Source organism: Dichomitus squalens (genome assembly GCF_000275845.1).
Source record: "Dichomitus squalens LYAD-421 SS1 unplaced genomic scaffold DICSQscaffold_36, whole genome shotgun sequence".
Classification (NCBI taxonomy): domain Eukaryota; kingdom Fungi; phylum Basidiomycota; class Agaricomycetes; order Polyporales; family Polyporaceae; genus Dichomitus; species Dichomitus squalens.
In genome coordinates this window covers 58961-78141 of record NW_006766918.1, presented here as the reverse complement: position 1 = coordinate 78141, position 19181 = coordinate 58961, and the positions used below count along the sequence as shown (strand labels likewise).

The 19181-nt window shown below is 54.8% G+C and overlaps 7 protein-coding genes across 7 annotated transcripts; 3 read left to right on the top strand and 4 right to left on the bottom strand.

Moving 5' to 3' along the window:
• Positions 1–339: 339 nt before the first annotated feature.
• Positions 340–1165, bottom strand: DICSQDRAFT_35215 (uncharacterized protein; the record flags this gene model as incomplete). The annotated part of the gene is made up of 2 exons (XM_007368464.1): positions 340–703; positions 933–1165. Coding segments are annotated over 2 exons (597 nt in total), but the record flags the coding sequence as incomplete, so codon positions are not given.
• Positions 1166–1892: 727 nt separating this feature from the next.
• Positions 1893–2713, bottom strand: DICSQDRAFT_172701 (uncharacterized protein; the record flags this gene model as incomplete). The annotated part of the gene is made up of 2 exons (XM_007368463.1): positions 1893–2471; positions 2531–2713. 2 exons carry the CDS (start codon positions 2711–2713, stop codon positions 1893–1895), a joined length of 762 nt encoding a protein of 253 aa, XP_007368525.1.
• A 928-nt stretch (positions 2714–3641) lies between these two features.
• Positions 3642–4307, top strand: DICSQDRAFT_172700 (uncharacterized protein; the record flags this gene model as incomplete). Its single annotated transcript, XM_007368462.1, has 5 exons — positions 3642–3672; positions 3735–3782; positions 3847–3861; positions 3927–4070; positions 4135–4307. 5 exons carry the CDS (start codon positions 3642–3644, stop codon positions 4305–4307), a joined length of 411 nt encoding a protein of 136 aa, XP_007368524.1.
• Positions 4308–5217: 910 nt separating this feature from the next.
• On the bottom strand, positions 5218–6383 carry DICSQDRAFT_182366 (uncharacterized protein; the record flags this gene model as incomplete). The annotated part of the gene is made up of 3 exons (XM_007368461.1): positions 5218–5888; positions 5943–5973; positions 6031–6383. 3 exons carry the CDS (start codon positions 6381–6383, stop codon positions 5271–5273), a joined length of 1002 nt encoding a protein of 333 aa, XP_007368523.1. The 3' UTR covers positions 5218–5270.
• A 1013-nt stretch (positions 6384–7396) lies between these two features.
• Positions 7397–10193, bottom strand: DICSQDRAFT_109776 (Six-hairpin glycosidase). Its single transcript, XM_007368460.1, has 8 exons — positions 9612–10193; positions 9188–9562; positions 9049–9133; positions 8920–9000; positions 8467–8852; positions 8109–8426; positions 7912–8048; positions 7397–7849 (listed from the first exon to the last, which is right to left on the bottom strand). Exons 1-8 carry the CDS (start codon positions 9837–9839, stop codon positions 7459–7461), a joined length of 2001 nt encoding a protein of 666 aa, XP_007368522.1. The 5' UTR covers positions 9840–10193; the 3' UTR covers positions 7397–7458.
• Positions 10194–10453: 260 nt separating this feature from the next.
• On the top strand, positions 10454–14214 carry DICSQDRAFT_148925 (alkaline phosphatase-like protein; the record flags this gene model as incomplete). The annotated part of the gene is made up of 16 exons (XM_007368459.1): positions 10454–10619; positions 10679–10852; positions 10905–10939; positions 10993–11010; positions 11060–11204; positions 11264–11575; positions 11643–11969; positions 12020–12215; positions 12267–12615; positions 12671–12861; positions 12918–13026; positions 13080–13188; positions 13256–13589; positions 13711–13780; positions 13840–13954; positions 14027–14214. The coding sequence occupies 16 exons, from the start codon at positions 10454–10456 to the stop codon at positions 14212–14214; spliced, it is 2838 nt and encodes a 945-aa protein (XP_007368521.1).
• Positions 14215–17397: 3183 nt separating this feature from the next.
• On the top strand, positions 17398–18595 carry DICSQDRAFT_172696 (uncharacterized protein; the record flags this gene model as incomplete). The annotated part of the gene is made up of 2 exons (XM_007368458.1): positions 17398–17974; positions 18480–18595. The coding sequence occupies 2 exons, from the start codon at positions 17398–17400 to the stop codon at positions 18593–18595; spliced, it is 693 nt and encodes a 230-aa protein (XP_007368520.1).
• Between the last annotated feature and the right edge of the window lie 586 nt (positions 18596–19181).

Below are 19181 nucleotides of genomic sequence, written 5' to 3'. Positions count from 1 at the left end.
GTAGCCGCCCATTGACGGGAGTGGGGTTGTGGGCGGCTACGAAGGATTTGGCGGGCAATCCCAGCCCACTCCCACTCCCATCCCGCTTGCCAAACGGGGCCTTATAGTCTCCCCGAGCGCGTCGCAAAGACGCACACCACAATCGTCGTTCAAGAAACTGACCCAGCACCCTGTCAGACCCGGTCCGTTGTAACGCGTTGTATCTGATGTCGTCAGCTGTCCCAGCACGCCAGAGATAGAACTCTGGCAGTCATCCGACTCGTCGTCCGAGTCGCACGAGCACGAGCCGCCATCTGCGATAGCCTCGAGGACATAGAGGTAGCTGAACGCGGCTAATTCGGCGAGTTCTTGCCTAGCGATGAGGACGTTCACAAGGTCAGTCCGAGAGAGCGTCTCGACGGTGCCATCGTTCCTCTTGAAGCCTGCCTGGAGATGGTCGATGTCCAGGTTGCAGCATATCCAGAAAGCCGCCGGCATGATGTCAGATGTCTGCGTCAGCCGAGCAAGGTTCATGACGCCAATACTGTGCGCCGGTCGGAAGTTGGGTGCGCCCCTTTTGTTTTGCTTCCACCCCGCATAGTCGGAAGGGTAGTAGCAGCGCAGGTAAGTAAGGGCGTACTTCACCGCGTTGTAGATCTGGTATTCGTGGCCCATTCGTGCAATTGACGAGATCGTGTCGAAGCTCGGATGCTCCGCTACGAACCTGAAGATGTGGACCATGAGTTGTGGCATTTCAAGTATTAAATCCGGGTGAGATACGGTCCATATCCACACAAGCTCGAAGCGAAGGCATTGGTCACCCAGGCCTGCATATAGGCGCATAATGATCATCCTAGGCAAAACATACGAATACATTGAGCCAAGACGTGCTCGCTCCCCACTTTCGGATGGATGTATGCGCATATACTTACATACAGGAAGTACGAACTCACCTCAGATCATTCCCGAAGATCAAGCTCTGCAAGATGCACCTGATGTCGTTCGGATGGTCAGGAACTTGGACCACAGGGCAAGCATACGATTCGCCGTCGGAGGTGGGCTGGGGAAGGGATAGCATGTCGCGGAAAACGGGCGAAGAGTTTATGAGCGGTCCCATGTAGATGCAGAACTCGACATTCCCGGCTACGAGGATGAGGTTGCCGTCGTCGAACCATAAGTGGTTGTCCCGCGTCCTCATCGTGCTGTTAGAGGGGCTGTGGCTTGAGTGAACGGCTGCTTGGCTAGGCACTGCGACGCCGCCGCGAACGCGCTTTCTCGGCGGCTCAGTCATGGCCGACCAACGACTGTGAGATGGTCAGGGCATTCGAGTGGATTGGAGTAGAATAATTTGAGCATACAATAGATTCGCAGACACGTACGGAAGACCGATTGGTAGGGTCGCCGCGATGATGGTGGTATTGGTCGAAAAGACGGGCGAATAGCATTCGAGACGACAGGTCCGAACAGAAGCAGTCTACACGTGGTTCCTGCCGCTTTTGGGAAACGTTCCTCCCTTGGTACGACCGAACGCGCACAGCATCCTAGAATGTTACCGGTATTGATCAGCAGACAACGCAGTACTGTGGTCACCCTACCTGGTACCCTGAGCAACAGATTCCCGTCACATGTAGCATCGAAGCATTCCTCCTGTCAGTCGCAGGTGCATATACTGTAGAAGTATCAACGTAGCTAATATACAGTGCTTGTCGCCCTTGTGAAGAGGGGGATGACCTCCCGGACGTGGCGATCTCCCATAGGCTGAGGTATGCTCTGGCAGGGAATGGGCAGATCAGCGAGTGATATTTCCACAGCGAGTGCCTACAACGCAATTTGAAACGAAGCGTGAGTTCGTTGTTCGACCTGGACCGACAGGAACGACATAACAGAACACGAGACCCGGTGGGCTGTTACAATCATCCATCTGCCTCGAGACCAAGGATGGACGGAAGACGCTTCCATATCTCTTTTCGCTTCTCATCCTCCCTCCTCGCGATCATCTTCTCGCACGCCGGACAAAAAAAGAGTCCCCGATCGTTCGCATAGTCCACCCATGACAGCTCCCAACTCGGCCCAAACAATTTCAGACCGATTTTGCTTCCGAGAAGGGTCACTGCCGTAAGAAACAGCTCCCCGCAGCTCGGCGACCGGCCTTTGCGGCAGTCGGGCGACGACGAAGGCTGGAAGATAGCGACAGCGGCCTCCGCATCGAGCTTGGTTAGCTCCGCGCGACCCACGAGTACGCGAGTAAGATCGTCCAGGGACAGCTGCTCTTGCACTAGGCGGTTGGGGGGAATACTGCAGCAAGCGAACAGCGCCGACGGGAGGAGAGACGGCGTGTCGCTCAGTGTCGCTCGGTTCACGACAGCGATGTGGTGTATCGACGGATCAGATCCCGTTATATGATCCTCCACGGTAATTGCAGCATACGCCTCGTATGTGGTAGGATATTGCGACGCGAGATAGTCGGCAACCTGCCGGACAAGCTGCTCAAGCTGGTGATTTAGTACGGCTGTAAACCAGTGTCTTCAAAGACTCACTGTAGAGAACTTACAGATATCAGCTGCCTGAGTAGATACCGGAAACATTTGGGTCGCTCGGTGAGGTAAACCACCGGCGGCTCATCGGCAGAGGCCGCAGCAGGCTGGGGAAGCGAAAACATGTCTTTGAACACCGCGGAGTGTTTGGAAAGCGGGACCTTGTACACGCGGAATTCAGTGTCCTCCGCGACGAACATGATGTTTCCGTCTTCAAACCAAACTCCTCGTCACGTCTCCCCGCCCTTCCAGGCTTGTCACTGCAGGTCGGCAGGTCTTCCAAGTCGCTTAAAGCAACCAGGCGGGTGCGCTTCCGCGGTGGTCCAGCCATGGGCCTGTTCAGGATTGTGAGAACCCAGAGCGAAGAAAGACCGGAGAGGATGTTTGGTAGTGTTCACCTGGGTACCTGGCCACGAGGCTAAGCTGCCCGTGGGAACTACGTAGATCCGGCAGACTGCGTCACCCTGCATGGGCGCTACAATGGGGCGGCAAAATCCGAGATTCGCGCACACTTTAATTTGAGTCCGAGTCGTGGCATCGTCTTGGTGTGGCCAGCGCGGGTTACGACCAGTACTAGTTGCCGCATTGGCCCAGGGAGGCTCTTCGCGCAAAGCTGGGACGACTCTCAAGTGAGACAATATGGAAACAACAAGGTCTTTCATTCGCCTAATACGCAACATCTCGACATTCTTAGTACACGACTCGGATTCGCTCTCTTCCTACGTTTTCGACGGCATTTTCTTCGACATTCCAGGAGCAAGACGACAGAAAGGAGTAGTACGACAAGGTAAGGGCCCCGTCGCGTACTAGTGATATGGGTTAGAGCCCTCGAGCTCAAGCCCGGACAATGTGCCAGAGCTGGTGCGGGTTGGTGGTAGCCGGTCCCTCACCAGCCCAGCCGTTGACGGCGGTACCGTTGGCGCTGCCTCTGTATTCGACATTGTCAACATTAGTATCATAGCAAATCATCGAAACCAGAAGACGATGCGTACCCGTTGAGCAAATCAACATACGCTGCGACGATGTTGATACGTCAGTCACCATTATGCATGGAAATAGTGAAGGACGTACTGCCAGTCGCGCCGTTCCCGATGCGCTCTTACCTCTACTAAACCTCAATCGCTGAAAATGGCTGCTCTGACCATCGAGACTGGTGTCTGTCAGTTCTTTCTCAGAGTTGGCGTTCGTTGCGGCTGGCAATACGCTGACATGCTGCTGCAGATTTCATCCAGAACGCCGGCACTGGTACTGTTCTGGACCTCACTCTTGGTACGGCAACCATCCCGCTCTACACCTCTACTTTGCCGCTGACCATGTGCTCTCTCACCAACAGGATCCAATGCCAACGGTACATACCGTTATCGGGTACTCCGCCGCCAGTCTCGCTCGCTAACACTATCGCATATTTGTCAGGTACCAAGGTCCAGGGCTTCACCAAGCACGAGCTCAACGACGTCTGGGTATCCGCGCAACTGTGGATCATCGCGCAAGTCCCGGGCACCGACGAGTACACGATCCAGAACGCGAACAGCCGCACCTACCTCGACTTGACTGGGAGTACGTCACTGGCTACTGAGCGGTTACTTTGCCGCATTTGACGGAATTGTGCACTCCATTGCAGGCAACATCCAGAACGGAACGCCCCTCATCGGTTTCGAGCCCACGGGCAACCCGAACCAGCGCTGGATCATCAAGCGCAACAGCACCAACACCGCCTACGTGTACGTCAGCATCCTTCTCTCGGTCTCTGCCTTACAACTGACATTCGCCCTCATCGTCGATAAGATACGATGAGAGGTGTTGGGGCCTGAGGTTCCGGATTTCTCTCGCAGGGCCTTTATAGGACTGTGAAACCTCAACCCTACGAAAAATGCGTCAGAGAATACACTGTTAGATACAATAGAGATTTCTACTCCAGCACTGCTATCCCACATCCGTTCTTCACATTGAGATACCCCAGAAGTGTCAGTGGTCTATAGATGGCACTGGCCTGGCAGGCCTGCACTTGGTATCGCCGCTCCAGACGGTTCCACGAGGTGACTTGCTAGTCAGATGTCCCCACACGTCAAGGGCTGCCTTCCGGAGGGAGCCATGCACGGTGGACCGTCATCTCAGCCGCTGACATGGAAGGCTAAGTCGTCCGTGGATGCAGCATCTCCGTTTCGCAGACGTAATTCGGCTAGCAGCACGGGAGCATAGCCGAACACAACCTTAGAGTCAGACGGAGACAGGTACCGGCGAAACGATCGCAGCGGCTAGGAAAGCGTCGCAGGCCCTGACAAGAACGTACGAGACGGCCTTTTGACGTCAAAGGGTGCGTTCGGAGAGCAATGTAGTGAATGGAAGGACAAGGAGAAGCCGGAGCACCACTGCGTAATATTGCATCTTCTCTACATGACAATACCCAATCGTTGAGACGTCGACGCCTCTTGCGGTGTCACTAACATTATCAGAGTGCTGCGAGGGGTCTTTCGACGTCAATATAGCCCTTCTCTGATATCGTAGTGATTGGTTAGTCATGAATCTCCAGAGAATAGCCTTTTCCGCTAGTCGAAAGCGCATTGAGACGTTCGGTAGGCTTCTGTCTTCCGCAGAGTGGAAAAAGGATCCAAGAACCTAGTTACCTGTACAAACATTCCAATCAAGGCTAGGCCAAGATAGAAGAAGCAGCACAGACCCTCAAACGCGCTCGCACCAGCTGTCACCATGAACATGCCCGTGGACATCTGATGAGTCTAGGACTGAGGCCAGACTCACTCAAGCTCCGCCGTCCACCGCGGGCGTGGGGTCAGCAGCCCACCCCTCCACAACGACGCCCATCAGCTCTGGCAGCTTCTTCCATATTCCGCGATGCTGCTCCTTCTCCCTCTCCTGTAGCATCTTATAACATCGTGCGCATATCTTCCGGTCGTCGTCTCTCCCGTCGATGTAGTCCGACCAGTACTTGAACCAGTCCAGTGTGCACACCACCCGCTCATGATTCCTCAACTCGTCAAGTAGCTTCAGGAACACCGGCCCGCAGACGTCTCGCCGCGTGCAGCCCTCGAAAAGCGTCTGTTCGAATACGCCAAGGGTAGCCATGATGTTTGCCTGCATAAGGTTCGCCCGCACCAGGAAACACCGTCCGATGTCCTCTGGGGAGAGCTTCTCCAGGGTTCCGTTCTCGCGCGTGAAGTCGTTCACGAGCTCGGTCGAGTTGAGCATGCAGCAGCCCATCAGAGCGGTGGGAAGGAGGACATCGGTACTTGTAATGCGGGCGATATTCACCACACCGATGGAGTGGATGGCCTCGAAGGCGGGCGGACGGGGAGGATCTACTCGCGCCCACGTTTTGAAGCTCTGAACAAAGAACTTCTTCAGGTGATCGAGGCAGCGCTGCAGGATCTAGTCGATCTCGTACTTGTGCCCAAGTCTGACGCACGCAGATACTGCGTTCAAAGTCAAGTCCTCTGGAGCCACGCTGGGAGAAGATATGACAACAATCTCTACAAAAGGTGTTGGAGAAGGCTGGACATACCGTGGCGTCTTCCCAGGGAGCAGGGCGCGGAATATGTGCCTGAGGTCTTCTGGCGAGTCAGACACATGTACGACAGCAGGCTTGGTCCGACATGTGCACTGTGATCCTGATGTCCCGTCCGGTTGAGGTATAGAGAGCATGTCCTTAAAGACGGGCGAATTGGTTAGCAATGGTCCCTTGTAGACGCGAAATTCGACGTTGCCTGCGATGATCGTCAAGTTACCGTCCTCCAGCCAGTATTCCGGGTCACGTTGATGCAAATCTTGTGCAGTATCTTCCGTTGACTTCGTGGTTGTTGTAGGTTCAGCTGGACTTGGGGCATCCGGCAGTGGCGAGGAGGCTGGTGCGTCCATGTCGGGTCTCGATACTGTAGATGACATCGCTACTAGTTCCTGTCAGCCATATCAAATCATACATACGTGAAACAGCATGACGTACAAGTGACTAGGTGATGTAGTTCAAAGGATTACGGGGGTGCTTAAGTGCCCTAACACTGTTGAGAGAGTGGGAGTCGTCAACTGCGACGGTTTGGAGCAGTCCTGACAGGAGCCATCTAGCCTCGACCCTCGTTGACCGGGAACTCGGTACTGGCCATCTTTGATATCATACTTACCAGAGTGTCGCCGTGTTGCTGAAGGAAATGAGCATAAACGGCATCGTGCATCACGCACGCAGAAGGTCGTATTATGTAGACGCCGTCGCTCGACGCGTACCTGTCAGTTCAAGCTCATTCTCGCAACCGCTGTCTCCGGGCAAGCCCGCCCAGCGTGCGAAAACAGCGGCGTCTGATTTGAGCAGCTCTGCTCGACCGATGAGCGAGCGCACTAGATCGTCGGGGGACAATTTCTCGAGAACGCCATCCTTGCGGTGAAAGCCTCTCAATAGGTCCTCCATATCAATCGCACAGCATCGCAAGAAGGCTGCAGGGAGAAGCTCGAGCGTCTCTGTGAACCGGGCGAGGTTGATCACCGAACGACGTTTCCATCCTCAAACCATAGGTCTTGGTCACGTATCCTGGCTTGTTGTCGGGAGACTTCGGGTTCGTCTTGGGTTGGACTAGGACCACAAGCACGGTCCTTCGATGATTGCGCCATGTCTTAAAGTCAACTCCTTTTGTGATTTGGCGTTGGTGATAATCCAAAGAGCGATCAAAGACACGCTAGCATGTGAAAGAAAACATACCTTGGACTTGGAACGACCGGTCCCTCGATGGCGGCTGGGGAGCTGCTCAGCTACAGGTGCCGAACCTCAGTCAAGGGTGGCACGTGGCTGAGACACCAGACAGGCCCTGTAAATGGTAGACACGCTCAAAGGGCAAAACAGACGTGCGGTGTACGTATGTAGTACGGACACCACCATGACACATCAAACACTTTCGTTGGATTTGCAAAGACAACATATCCAACCGAGCAACAGCGCGGATCTCGCTCAACTCCACACGAAGACGATATGTTTTCCCCCAACCAACTCCAGCGTCCCGTCGCTGCTCGACTGCGCCAAGTTCCCATTCACAGTGACCTTCCCAGCGACCGGAACCTTCACGATCCCAGTCGTACCTTCCGGCACATCCACGTGCAGCGTGAAGCTACGCTTCCCCGCTGACCACTTCGCCCCAAACCATCCAAGCGGGGTCGTGAACCCACCCTGCGCAGCGGACAGTCCAGAGAGATGGGGCGCGATCTGCCAAGTGCGGCCTTGCGGCGAGGTAACAGTTAGCCCGAGAACGTAATACGTCAGCGCAGAGGTGGGTCCTGAGCTCCAGCCATGTGCGTGGCTGGTATATGCGGGGTCGTAGTTGTACCCTCGGTAGCTGCGGTAGCTGTTGACGTAGCATCAATAAGCATCAGGCCGTCCCGGGAGTAGACAGCGCGATGGACGTACGAAAGCGAGCCGTTTGCGGTGAAGCCCTCGAGCAAAGTCGACTGGACGCTTATGTTGGTGTAGAGCATGTAGCCCCACTCGCGCCGGAGGAGGTCCAACGCGCGCTCGTCGTTCCCTGACTCGAAGTGCGCTTGCAGCTGCAACGCGTCACGTCCATGCGTCATCCCCTAGCATCTGGATATGCAGCGTTGGCTCACCTCAAGTCCGCTAATGAACGGGCTGATCGTGTCAGGGAGCTCGGGTGCGACCGGCCCGAGGTTGTTCCAATTCTTCGTGAGGCCCTTGCTGACCGAGTCTGCCTGCTCCGGAGATGTCGTGAGGTTGTACAGAACAGCCATGGAGTTCGCGTCCTGCGGGCAGAGCGTGGTGGTGTCGTTGTCCCTGTACAGCCCCGCGCTGGGGAGCCAGAAGACGTCGTTGAAGCGCTCCTTGAGCTTCGTCGCATTCGTCGCCCACGCGGAGGAGAGCTCCGTGCTGTTCACGTGCGACGCGAGGTCCGCCGCAGTGACAAGGACCTGTCCGCGGGATTAGCAATCATCCAGCAGAAGCGCGAACGAGAGGTGCTCGTGCCCGGTACAGCAACGCATTGCCCTCCGCGTTGATCCCCCCGCCGCCCAGCCGCGCCCAGTCCCTCAAGCCAGTGACGTTCATGAGCCCCTCCGGCCCCACCTTCCCCTCCAAGAATCCGACCGCCTTCGTGTAATTCGCCCACACGGTTTGCAGCCACGCGTCGTCGCCCGAGTACAGGTAGTAGTTGTGCGTGCCAATGAGCGTCCAGGCGTGATAGGTGTCGCTGCCGAGCTGGCTCAGCGGAGGACCGGACTCGGGGAGCGCGCCCGTAAGAGGATTGATCGCGGCGAACATGGTCGAGAGCGCGTTCCGCGTGGGGAGCAGATCGTTCGTAGAGACGAACTGGGTGGGGACGGCGATACCCATGTCGCCTACGTCACATTTAGGGGGGTGCGTGAGCGGTTCAAATCCGAGTTGGTGGTGATGACACGGGCTGACCTGGCCAGACTGCTCTGTCGCGCTTGGCGCCGTCGACGATGATGGGGCCGGCTACACCGAGCGTAGCATTATTCGCCCAGCCTGCACAACGTAAGGCAAGGACAATGACAATGACCGGTACGGACTCACCCGGTGACGAGACCATCGGAATCTGTCTGCCAGTGTGCAATGGAACGGTGTTAGTCTGAACGGTGTATGCCCCGGCGTACCATATCTTTCGGTGCATCAGTGTCCCCGTGGGTCTACTGAAATCGATAGGCTCAGTTACCTTGGTTAAGAAGTTCCTGTCGTGGGAGACAGGGTCAGAGGCATAGAAGTACCCGCTGTAGTCGCGTAGGTTCGAGATATGAGGCGCGAAAGAGATAGCACAGGATACATTAGAGATTGTGACGGAGTCGTTCGACGTAGAAACGATGGTCAGGAAACGATAGCCGCCCCGTAATCTCTCGGCCGGCTGGGTCCAGAACCCGGTGGGAAGAGGGGAAGGAACTTGGAGAACGCCGTCGTAAGACTGATTCGCAGACGGGTATGTAGAGTCATCAGAGGTCACAGGACTAATGAAGACAGGCGACTCGGTGAACGAAAGCGCTATAGACGACGTGCTTGACACATCGTCGAAGTTCAATGAGACAAGTCCTCCGATCTATGTGTACATGAGCTTTCGATCGAGTTGTACAAGGACGATGGCTCACCTCGATGCCGAAGTCAAGCGCGACCCATGAGCCATTGCCGATCAACGTTGCGCTACCCCGCGAGACGAGGTTGTGGACGTTGTGCACGGATCCGGAGACCTCTTTCACCGCGGTAGGAAACATTGTCCTGCTTGTTGGTGCAAAGTTGAACGCGTCCCAAGGACCTGCAGGTGCAGATGCTCCGACAAGAGTCAGGGTACCCATGAACACGAGTGACCAGAGAGCCATAGCTGATGAGGCGTCCAGAAGGTTGCTCCGTGCATCTTATACGCTGCCGTCAGGGCCCCGAGAGTCGCGAACTACAACGTACGTTGAAAACAAGAGCAGCATCACGAGATAGGCCAGCGGGCCGCGGACGAGCATGACCTCGTCTGCTGAACGTATTTGATGCAACACAAGGGAGAGATCAGACCATTCCATTCTCCAGTGTCGCAGCGGGTCGCGATATGCCCTGTCGGATATTCTGCCGGGTAGGGTAAGTCTGTCCGAGCCGGTCCGTAGATCTTCACTCGAACAGTTGCAGCACATCGTAGTCATGCGGTACGAACGGGTGAACGTCCAACAGGGTTTGGGAGCCGGTGGGGACCAAATACAGGCAGCAGACCCTACTGGAATGTAATCACGAGAGGGTGGGTCACATTCGGGTAGCCTAGTGGATGTCCGCCAGGTCGTGGTGGTCGCGGATGAAGATGGTCACCGCGTGTGCTGTTCCCGACGCTCGTGGCGAGGCGCACGCCGTCGCGCTCACACGCGTACTATGACCGTTGCCCTCGACAGCGTGGCCAAAACTCACTCCGACAATACCTTCTACATGTACTTCTCATAATCTGGTCCTTTCCATGATGGCGACGTCTCGGTCTGTCTGGAGCCTCCTGCTCATCGGGCTAGTATTCCACTTGGTCTACATCGGGACAGTCTTCGACTGCTACTTCACAAGTCCCGTCGTCCATGGCATGCAGCATTATTCTCTCGATAGCCCGGAGGCGAAGCGGTTGGTGCTCATAGTAGGTGCGATGTCCCGCAGCGTGTTTCATGCTAGGAGAAACAGTACTGACGTTTCGCGGAAGGCGATGGATTGCGCGCAGACCTGCTCCTCGCGAAGAACGGATTCTCTATGGTTCCAGACTCTCCTGAAGACGTCGCGCCGCACTTGCGGTCAATCATCGAAACGAGGGGGGCGTTCGGGATATCACATACGCGCGTGCCGACTGAGAGTAGGCCGGGTCACGTTGCGCTCATCGGTATGTTTCTATACGTAGGCTTTCGCGCACCTGGTTGAGGGAGCGTGCGCAGGTGGAATGTACGAGGACGTCTCTGCGGTGACGAAGGTATGTCATCCATTCTCAGATGCCTCAAGAGCGATAATTTGACTCTGTATCAGGGATGGAAAACAAACCCCGTAGGTCTTCCCCAATGCTCTCTTGCCGGTATGCTTGAGCTTGGCTTAGGTAGACTTCGATTCCGTCTTCAACCAATCCAGCACGACCTTCTCCTTTGGCTCTCCAGACATACTTCCCATGTTCGCGCGCGGCGCGACTCCGGGCAAAGTCGAAATGTGGTGTTACGATGAAGACGAAGAGGACTTCACTAAAGGTACGGCCCACATCTGAACCAAATGCCCATTGCAAGGCGAACTAACTCCCGCTGCGTAGATGCGACCGCTCTCGATGTTTGGGTCCTAGACCAGCTCCGTACCCTACTGCACAACGCCACGACCGACGCGAGTCTCGACGCCCGTCTCCGCGCCGACCAGACTGTCTTCTTCCTTCATCTGCTCGGGCTAGATACGACAGGACATTCGTACCGGCCTCACTCCAAGGAATACATGGCGAACATTCAAGTGGTAGACGAGATCGTCAAGCAGACCGAAGAGCTCTTCCGGGAGTTCTACAAGGACGAAGAGACCGCGTTCGTCTTCACCGCCGACCACGGGATGTCAAAGATCGGGAACCACGGCGACGGCGGTGAGGTCCGCGTCCCATTCCATGTCCTTTCCTACATGACTGACCTATGTCTTGTTGCCTACTGTAGATCCGGACAACACACGCACACCGCTGATCCTGTGGGGCAAGGGCGTCCGCGGTCCTCTGCCAGACAGCACACCGTCGTCGCACGACGAATACTCGGCGCCGTTCGGCCTGACGCACCTGCTGCGCCGTGACGTGGAGCAGGCGGACGTCGCTGCGCTCATGTCTGCGCTGATCGGTGTCGATTGGCCCATCAACTCCGTTGGGGTTTTGCCGGACGTCGACCCTACGAAGCCCGGGTACCTCTTGGCAAAAGATGGCGAGAAGACGCAGGCTGAGGCGGCGCTTGTGAATGCGAAGGTCATCCTGGAACACTACCGGGTCAAACACTGTAGGTCGTACCTTGGGCCCGTTGCCGTTACATCTCTAACTGTGTTCCAGTCGAAAAGAAGGCGAATTCGATATTCTACCGCCCATATTCATACTTCAGGTACTCTAAGGGTACAGAGGAGCTCCCGGGACAGAGTGACGTTACCTCTATCGAAGACCTGATTCGGTATGGAGAGTACTATCAAGCTCGCCTCCACGCGAAGGCGTTCATAGCCGAGACACTCGAAGGCCTGCGATACCTCCAGACGTGAATGCTGTTCGATCTAGTCGTTTCCCAGTGGCTGAGTACGTTCCATAGATACGACCGGACGCTGATCCAAGGCATCGTCACCGCCGCATACCTCGGCTGGATCGCGTTCGGCGCTACGTCCATTCTGCTGCCCCAAACCTCCTTCGGCACCCCGAGAAGTCTCCCCTTCCACGTTGCTGCGACGTCCGTCGTGGCGGCGTTCTGGGCTTTGTTCGCTAAACAGCGGTCGCCTTGGACGTTCTACATCTACATCCTGTTCCCGTGCTACTTCTGGAATCAGGTCCTCGTCCGCGCAGGCCGTCCGCTATTGGAATACATCAAGCGAGACTCACCAGGATCCGTCGTTGGTCCTCTGTCCCAAGGAGTGCTCGTCGTGGCCGCCCTGCAGAGTATGGTGGTGCGTTCGGGCCCGAGGCATTCGGTGGCCTCCCTAGACTGACGGTCATCCGTAGGCGGGTTACACCCATCGATCTATCTGGAGCGCCTGGTTCGCTGCGATAGGTCTGCTGTGGCCACTGTTCTCATGGCCAAGTGCAGCTCGGTCGAAGCATTGGCGATTGCTACTCGGATGGTCGGCATGCTGCTTGAGTACTGCCGTTTTCCCGCTCCTGAGCGTGCATCAGCAGGAGAACTTGATCGGCATGTCAGTTACTATCTCCTGCTTTCAATATGTACTCATCTGCTGACGGCCGATTGTAGTACTGCGGGGGCCATCGCCATGTATCTGATTGGGGTCGCTGGAATACGGATCCTCAAGTTCCCAAATGCTCCAGAAACGTGGCTCTTCAAGACTGTATCCTTCCTCCTGGTTTGTCCTACAACTTTCGTTTCCCTTGCAGTGCCTTGATTGAAGTATGTCAGTTGAACGGACTCGGCTGGAGCGTCATCCTCGTCAATTTCATCGTGCGTGACCTGCGCGAGAAGAAGGGCGTATCACCCGTCTTCCGTATCATCGGATGGGTGCTGTTCCGTACGTATATTCTCCTTGACTCTCTTTTGCCCTTTGTCCCGTCACGATCGCTCATGAACATCTCTAGTAAGCACTGCGCTCCTACCTTTCATCCTCCGCGTGGGCCGAAGCAACCCGCACGCGCGTCTATTGGGCTTCTTTCTCGGTTTCGGGGTCTGCTTCATCTGGCTCGCGATCGGCTTCGAGGGGCTCTTCTACGTCTCATACTCCCTCACCCTCTGCCTTTGGGTCGAGATCGAGTCTGTATTGCGGGAGCATGATGTGATCAGGAGCGCCTCGACCGGAAAGAACGAGCCTGCGGAGATGCACGATGCGAATATGTATCGACCGAAAGCGGACGATCTGCGCATCGCAGTGTTCTTCCTGTTCTTCGTGCAAGTCGCGTTCTTTGGGACTGGAAAGTGCGTGTCCGGCTCGGCTATGCTCTACCGTGTTGATTGACATGACTTTGCAGCGTTGCCTCGATATCGTGAGCTAACTCGTTCGATAGAAGCATGCCGTAAGTCCTGACGGCTTCGATAGCTCATTCTACCTAGAGCCTGTATACCGCCTGGTACCTATATTCAACCCCTTCCTCATGGCGGCGCTGCTGGTACGCAATGTATTCCTTTGCAGCGTTGAGTCGCTGACTCACCTATGTCCGTCCTGCAGATGTTCAAGATCGTTTCGCCATACATCATCTTAGCTGTCACCTTCTCTATCCTGAACGCGCGCCTCGATCTCCCCCCGTTCAGCCTTTTCCTCGTCGCCCTGACCCTCACAGATAGTGCGTTCGCTTCTTGCTGTTGCCTCTCCTTTCTCCCTTCAACGGCTGACCGCATTGCCATCCCATCGACAGTCATGACGATCACATTCTTCCTGAACGTCACCGATACGGGTTCGTGGCTCGAAATTGGGCAGACGATCAGCTTCTTCTGCATAAGTTCCTTGCTGCTTGTCTGGTCCGCGGGCATCTGCGCGGTGGGCGAGGTTCTCATGGCAGGCCAACCCCGAGGCAGTCATGTGAGTAGGGAGAAGGTAGAGTGATTCTACTGCGCCTGCCTTGAATGGTAAACCGCAAGTCGAGACGTTGTATCAGTGGTGCGCGTACTACAAGAAACGGTAGAAGTTGCAAACGACAGATTTTCAACAGCGAGAATCTGGGGAAGCTGAGACTCTGCTCATCGTCCGTTGTATGAACGTCGAGCACACGCGTGCACATTGCTGAGTACATACGTAGATGGAAGCCGAGCAATAGCAGCCAAAAGTCAAGAAGAAGCTCTTCACATAGTACAGGATTATTTCATGAATACGTTCCTTGTAGAGCTGCCGAGAGCAGCGGACAATTAGATGAAGGCGAGGGCAGCAGTCAGTCTCCGGTTTCAGTGTTGCAGGGTTGAGGGCTTAGGGGTGCTGAGGTTGGGTAGTGAGGGGTCCAACAACCTCAACGATTTCTGCAACAAATTGCTGTTTTTAGGCCATAAAAAAGCCCTAGGCTTATCACGAGAATCGAAGGCCACTGGCTTCAACGCCTCTCATCTCTCGTCGCATACTGTTGTCGCTGCTACCAACCTCACTTGTAATAATGGCCGCTTCCACAATCGAGAACGGCGTCTGTGAGTCTTCTCTTGCTATTCATTACACTAGACAGTGCCCTCACGATCTACTAGAGACTTCATCCAGAACGTGCGCACAGGCACTGTCATCGATCTCGCCGTAGGTTGGTCATCTCTCCCCTCCTTCCTCATCCCACTGACCGTATTGTCTCTGAGTCACAGGATCTTCCAAGGATGGTACCCATTGTCGCCTTGTGATATATGTCGCTGCAGTCCATGTGTTAATCCTGCTTCCTACTCTTGCTAGGTACCATCGTCCAGGGCTACGTCAAGCGCGAGCTCGACGACGTTTCGGTTTCCGCGCAACTGTGGATCATCGTTCATGCCGGCAACACGAGAGAGTATACGATCCAGAATGCGAACAGCCGCACCTACTTGGACCTGCAAGGCAGTACGTTACATCATTTTCTGCTAACCCCGAGCTTCCCTATATAATCTTCGTGCTTCTACAGATAGTGCGCCAGAGACTGGGGGTCACGGTACACGTGTCATCGGCTACCATCAGACTGGCGTCCAGAGCCAGCGCTGGATAATCAAGCGCAGTAGTAAAAATACGTCCTACAGGTACGCCTGTGTTTTCCCTTCCCCACTCACCGCGCATTCACTGATCACCATACTCATTAACCACAGCATCATAAACGGGGTGACAGGGAGTATGTTCTTTTCTGTGACCTTCCTACTCCGAGTCCTGGCTGACGGTTATGAATTGACGCAGCCTATATGGATCTGGACGGCGGGTGCGCGGTTCTGTAATCGCTCATTTCTAAGACGGCGCTGAGGTTCTGTTTTCTGAATTGAAGTCGCAGCAGTAACGGCACACCTATCATGACATTTCGCGGCGAGGGCATAGGTTACAGCACTACCAACGAGAACCAACTGTGGCATATCGTTCGTGCTTAGGCTTGATTACCAGTAAATGCAGGTTTTCCCTGCGGACACATGATAAGGAATTTTGTACGTGTTTCGATTATCAGAGGACTCGGACCGTGACTGTGTTTTGCCTCGCCGGTGGTTAGCTAGCGTACTATACTATAAGGTTGGCCCAACGAAGATTCGACCCCATCACGTGAATTATCACGTGAGCTTGCGAGGTCCCTCGCTGCTTCACGACAGGCAAAGCGTGATGGTCCAGGTGAGGAAATCTACGCTGAACATACGGGCGATGCAACGTGCCCATTGAAGAAGTTCGAGGGCAAGCGGGCACAAATGGGATTCGCGTTTGGCCGGTGCAAACGCGTGCCGTACACAGTAGATACAATAAGGCTTATATACGTAGCTAAATAGGGGTAGATAAGGGCGCGGGTATCCGTCGGGGGGGCGGGACCTGTGGCGCTCGTTCCGCGAGCTCGCCATCTTGACGCCAGGATTCCAACACTCATAAGATTACCCAAATGACAAAGAGGGATACAAAGGCCCACTGAAAATGCTAGGGCCAGGTTGCATTGCCTATAAATGCTGCACAGATTTCCCTGCTTGGAGCCTGGCGCTTTGCCCGCCGTGTTTCCCCTCCCTCTGCATTGAGGAAAAAACTTGGATAGGCGGCATGTATGGTACCACAGAGCCTATAGCTCAATTTTATACGAGCCGATACCCCGAAATCGCAGTGGAGGGGCGGGACACGGACAGTGTGACAGGCGTGACGGGAGGTGTCGAATCTTCGTTGGGCCAACCTTAGCATTTTTCTATCACGAGCATCTCGAGCGGTACTACAGGGTTTCTCCTCCTACGCAACGCCACCACCTGCATATAGGTTGTTGCAACGAAGCCGCTTCCGCTGATTATGAGTCAGCGGCGATAGGCGTAGTAGAAATACCAGCCGACAAGATTTGCTGAGGACACGCAATATGTATCAACACAGACGTCTTCAATGCGGCCTATAATGTGGAACTGCGACAACTCTGGGCCAATCGTCTTTCAGCCTGTACCGAGCTATCCGTATTCCATTTCTCGCAAAGCCCTCCAGAGCACGCCATGCCCTGGAACAGGCCCTAGCCCGGGGTTTTGAGCCCGGCCCGGCCCTGCACAACATTACGCTCTACTTTGGAATGTCCAGTGATCTTACGCATCTCACAGCGTTGGTAGCGAGTCGCCTCTCTCAGTTGACACAGTCCCGTGGATTTGGAGACTGCGTGATGTGAGACTACTTACTAGCGCTGTTCGGCTAATACCACGGACGCTGGAGTCGTCTAGCTTCGCCGGCGGGCTATGCTCACTGTTGATGAATTCTAGCGGAATCTAGCACTTGTGTGGGTTGGGTTAGGAGACCCGGGGGACGAGCGAGCGAGGTGAGGCAGCGGCGAGGCGTTGAGACAAGAGAAAACGTCGCTCGATTGGGCGTCCGGCGGTGGCCTCTCCCGAAGTTCCGCTTCCTAGTGACACGTGACACGGGTGTTATCCGATTGTTCACGAGGACGACTGACATGGACTCGACGTCCGCTGTATGGCCCTACTGTTCGAAATCAGTGAGTATGAATCGCACCCGTAACACGGGTAGTTGTAGATTACTCCTGACGACACTGGCAGGGAGTAACCTACAACGGCGGTTATAACTCGAAGGACAATCTGGCCTTGACGGTTAGAAGCCTGGCAGGTGCTCTCTAACGGCTCAGCACTCATGTCTTCCCTGGGCGATCCCGCAAACCCCATCCATCCCTCGCAATCGGTTTCATCCACCGCGTGCCAGTCCCCGGCCCTCCCATGGGAGGTCATCGAGAGAACCATTGACCACTGCTTCGGCGACAGGGCCTCACTACGCGCTTTCTCTCTCACCTGCAGTCAGCTCCGTCCTCGTAGCCTCTTCGTGCTCTTCATCAATGTCGACATACAGAGCGCGAAGCAGCTCAAGGCGTTCTACGATGCTGTCCAAGCTCAGCCGCACCTCCAGCCTGTCGTGAAATCTCTGTCTTTTCCGTGGGACGAGGCCTCTCCATCCCTCCTGCTTTCCATCCTCCCCGGTCTCCGTCAGATCACATTCAACAAGATCTCCTTCGTGATTACGGACCATGACCGACTCTCCCAGTCCCCCTTGCCCTCTGGCGACCAGCGTGTGACTAGCCTTCGGAGCCTGTTCATCCAGAATGCTAGCTTCCCATTGCAAAGCACCTTCCTCCACTTCCTTTCCGCGTTTCCGAATGTCGAAAACGTCACCTGCGAGCGTCTCTCACTACATCAGGATCCTCTTCCGGAAGGTGGTATATCTTGTCGAGCACAGCTGCGAACACTGAATGTGAAGATTATCATGATCATCTGTGTTCCTCCGTCTGACTCATGCTTGCCTATTCAGATACTTCGAGATGTGGACGAACGAGCCACAGAGCTCTTAGTTAGGATAGCTCAACTAGAGACCATTAGTACATTCGCGATTGGGGAACGTGCTCGTTCGTGTCTCATTGCGTCTCCCAGTCATATATCTCATAGGTTTCGTATCAGAGTCGTCTATGATGCCTCCTCGACCAAGTGAGGATTGTCAGACCTCCTTAACATGGTGGATACCAGCCGCGACCTGGCAACTTCAACATGCCCTCCACCTCTTTCGCAATTTGAAACAAACAGCAATAAGAGAAGTCACTCTCGTCATCTGGCAACATTCTGTTCGGTGGCTACACAGCGGATGCCGTCGACCTGCCCACTTCGAGCTCTTTACAGCTTTGAACGAGATCCTACTCGGGTATCCCATTCATCAGGTGTTGTTAACAGTCCCTGGCGGCCTAACGCTAAATGCCCGGAAGACGATCTCCTGGTCGGACGAGTTCAGCATGTGCTTCCGTCCACTAAGCGAGAAGTGGGCGCTGAACGAAGACATCAGATACTAAGGGTGGTCAGAGTTCGCGATTACGGAGCGATTATATGACGATTATGAGATGCGATTTTGAGGACGATTCCGACACCGTAATCGCGATTTTGGCAAAATCGCGTGTAATCGCGTAAGCTCCTCCGGAGGAGCTTATGCCCTCCATAATCACGATTCTGCTTCTTGCGATTCTGTGTCAACCCCCTTCGTCTCACTTGTCTCCCCGTCTATAGCCCATACAAGACATATTTCGTGCGGATTTGAGTGACAAAATAGTTGCATAGGTACCCCATGAGGTAACTGTGACGAAACAACGACTTTCTACAGAAGATTTATACCCATATTGGCGATTTCGCCTCAAAATCGCTCGATTTCGGTGGGAAAAAATGCGGAGTCAATTTATAATGACCTTTTTGAATATGTAGGGTGTTCAAAGGCGTGTCAGAGCTCGAAACCAAAGGCAGACGTTGAGCAGATAGCTGAGAAAAGCAGAATCGCAGTACCAGAAATCGTGTTCATAATCGCTTTGCGACATGGGGTGGTCAGAGTACAGGTCGATTATGAGGTGATTAAGGCTCTCATAATCACTCCATAATCGCTCTCAGAAT

Bases quoted from the DNA above. Each gene is read 5' to 3' on its own strand.
- DICSQDRAFT_109776 (XM_007368460.1), bottom strand. From the start codon at position 9,839: ATGGCTCTCTGGTCACTCGTGTTCATGGGTACCCTGACTCTTGTCGGA. The intron at 8,427-8,466 runs GTTCGCGCTTCT...TCCCGCGGACAG, and splicing joins ACCGGGCACGAGCACCTCTC to GTCCTTGTCACTGCGGCGGA. The intron at 7,850-7,911 runs GTACGTCCATCG...CTACGTCAACAG, and splicing joins ACCGCAAACGGCTCGCTTTC to CTACCGCAGCTACCGAGGGT.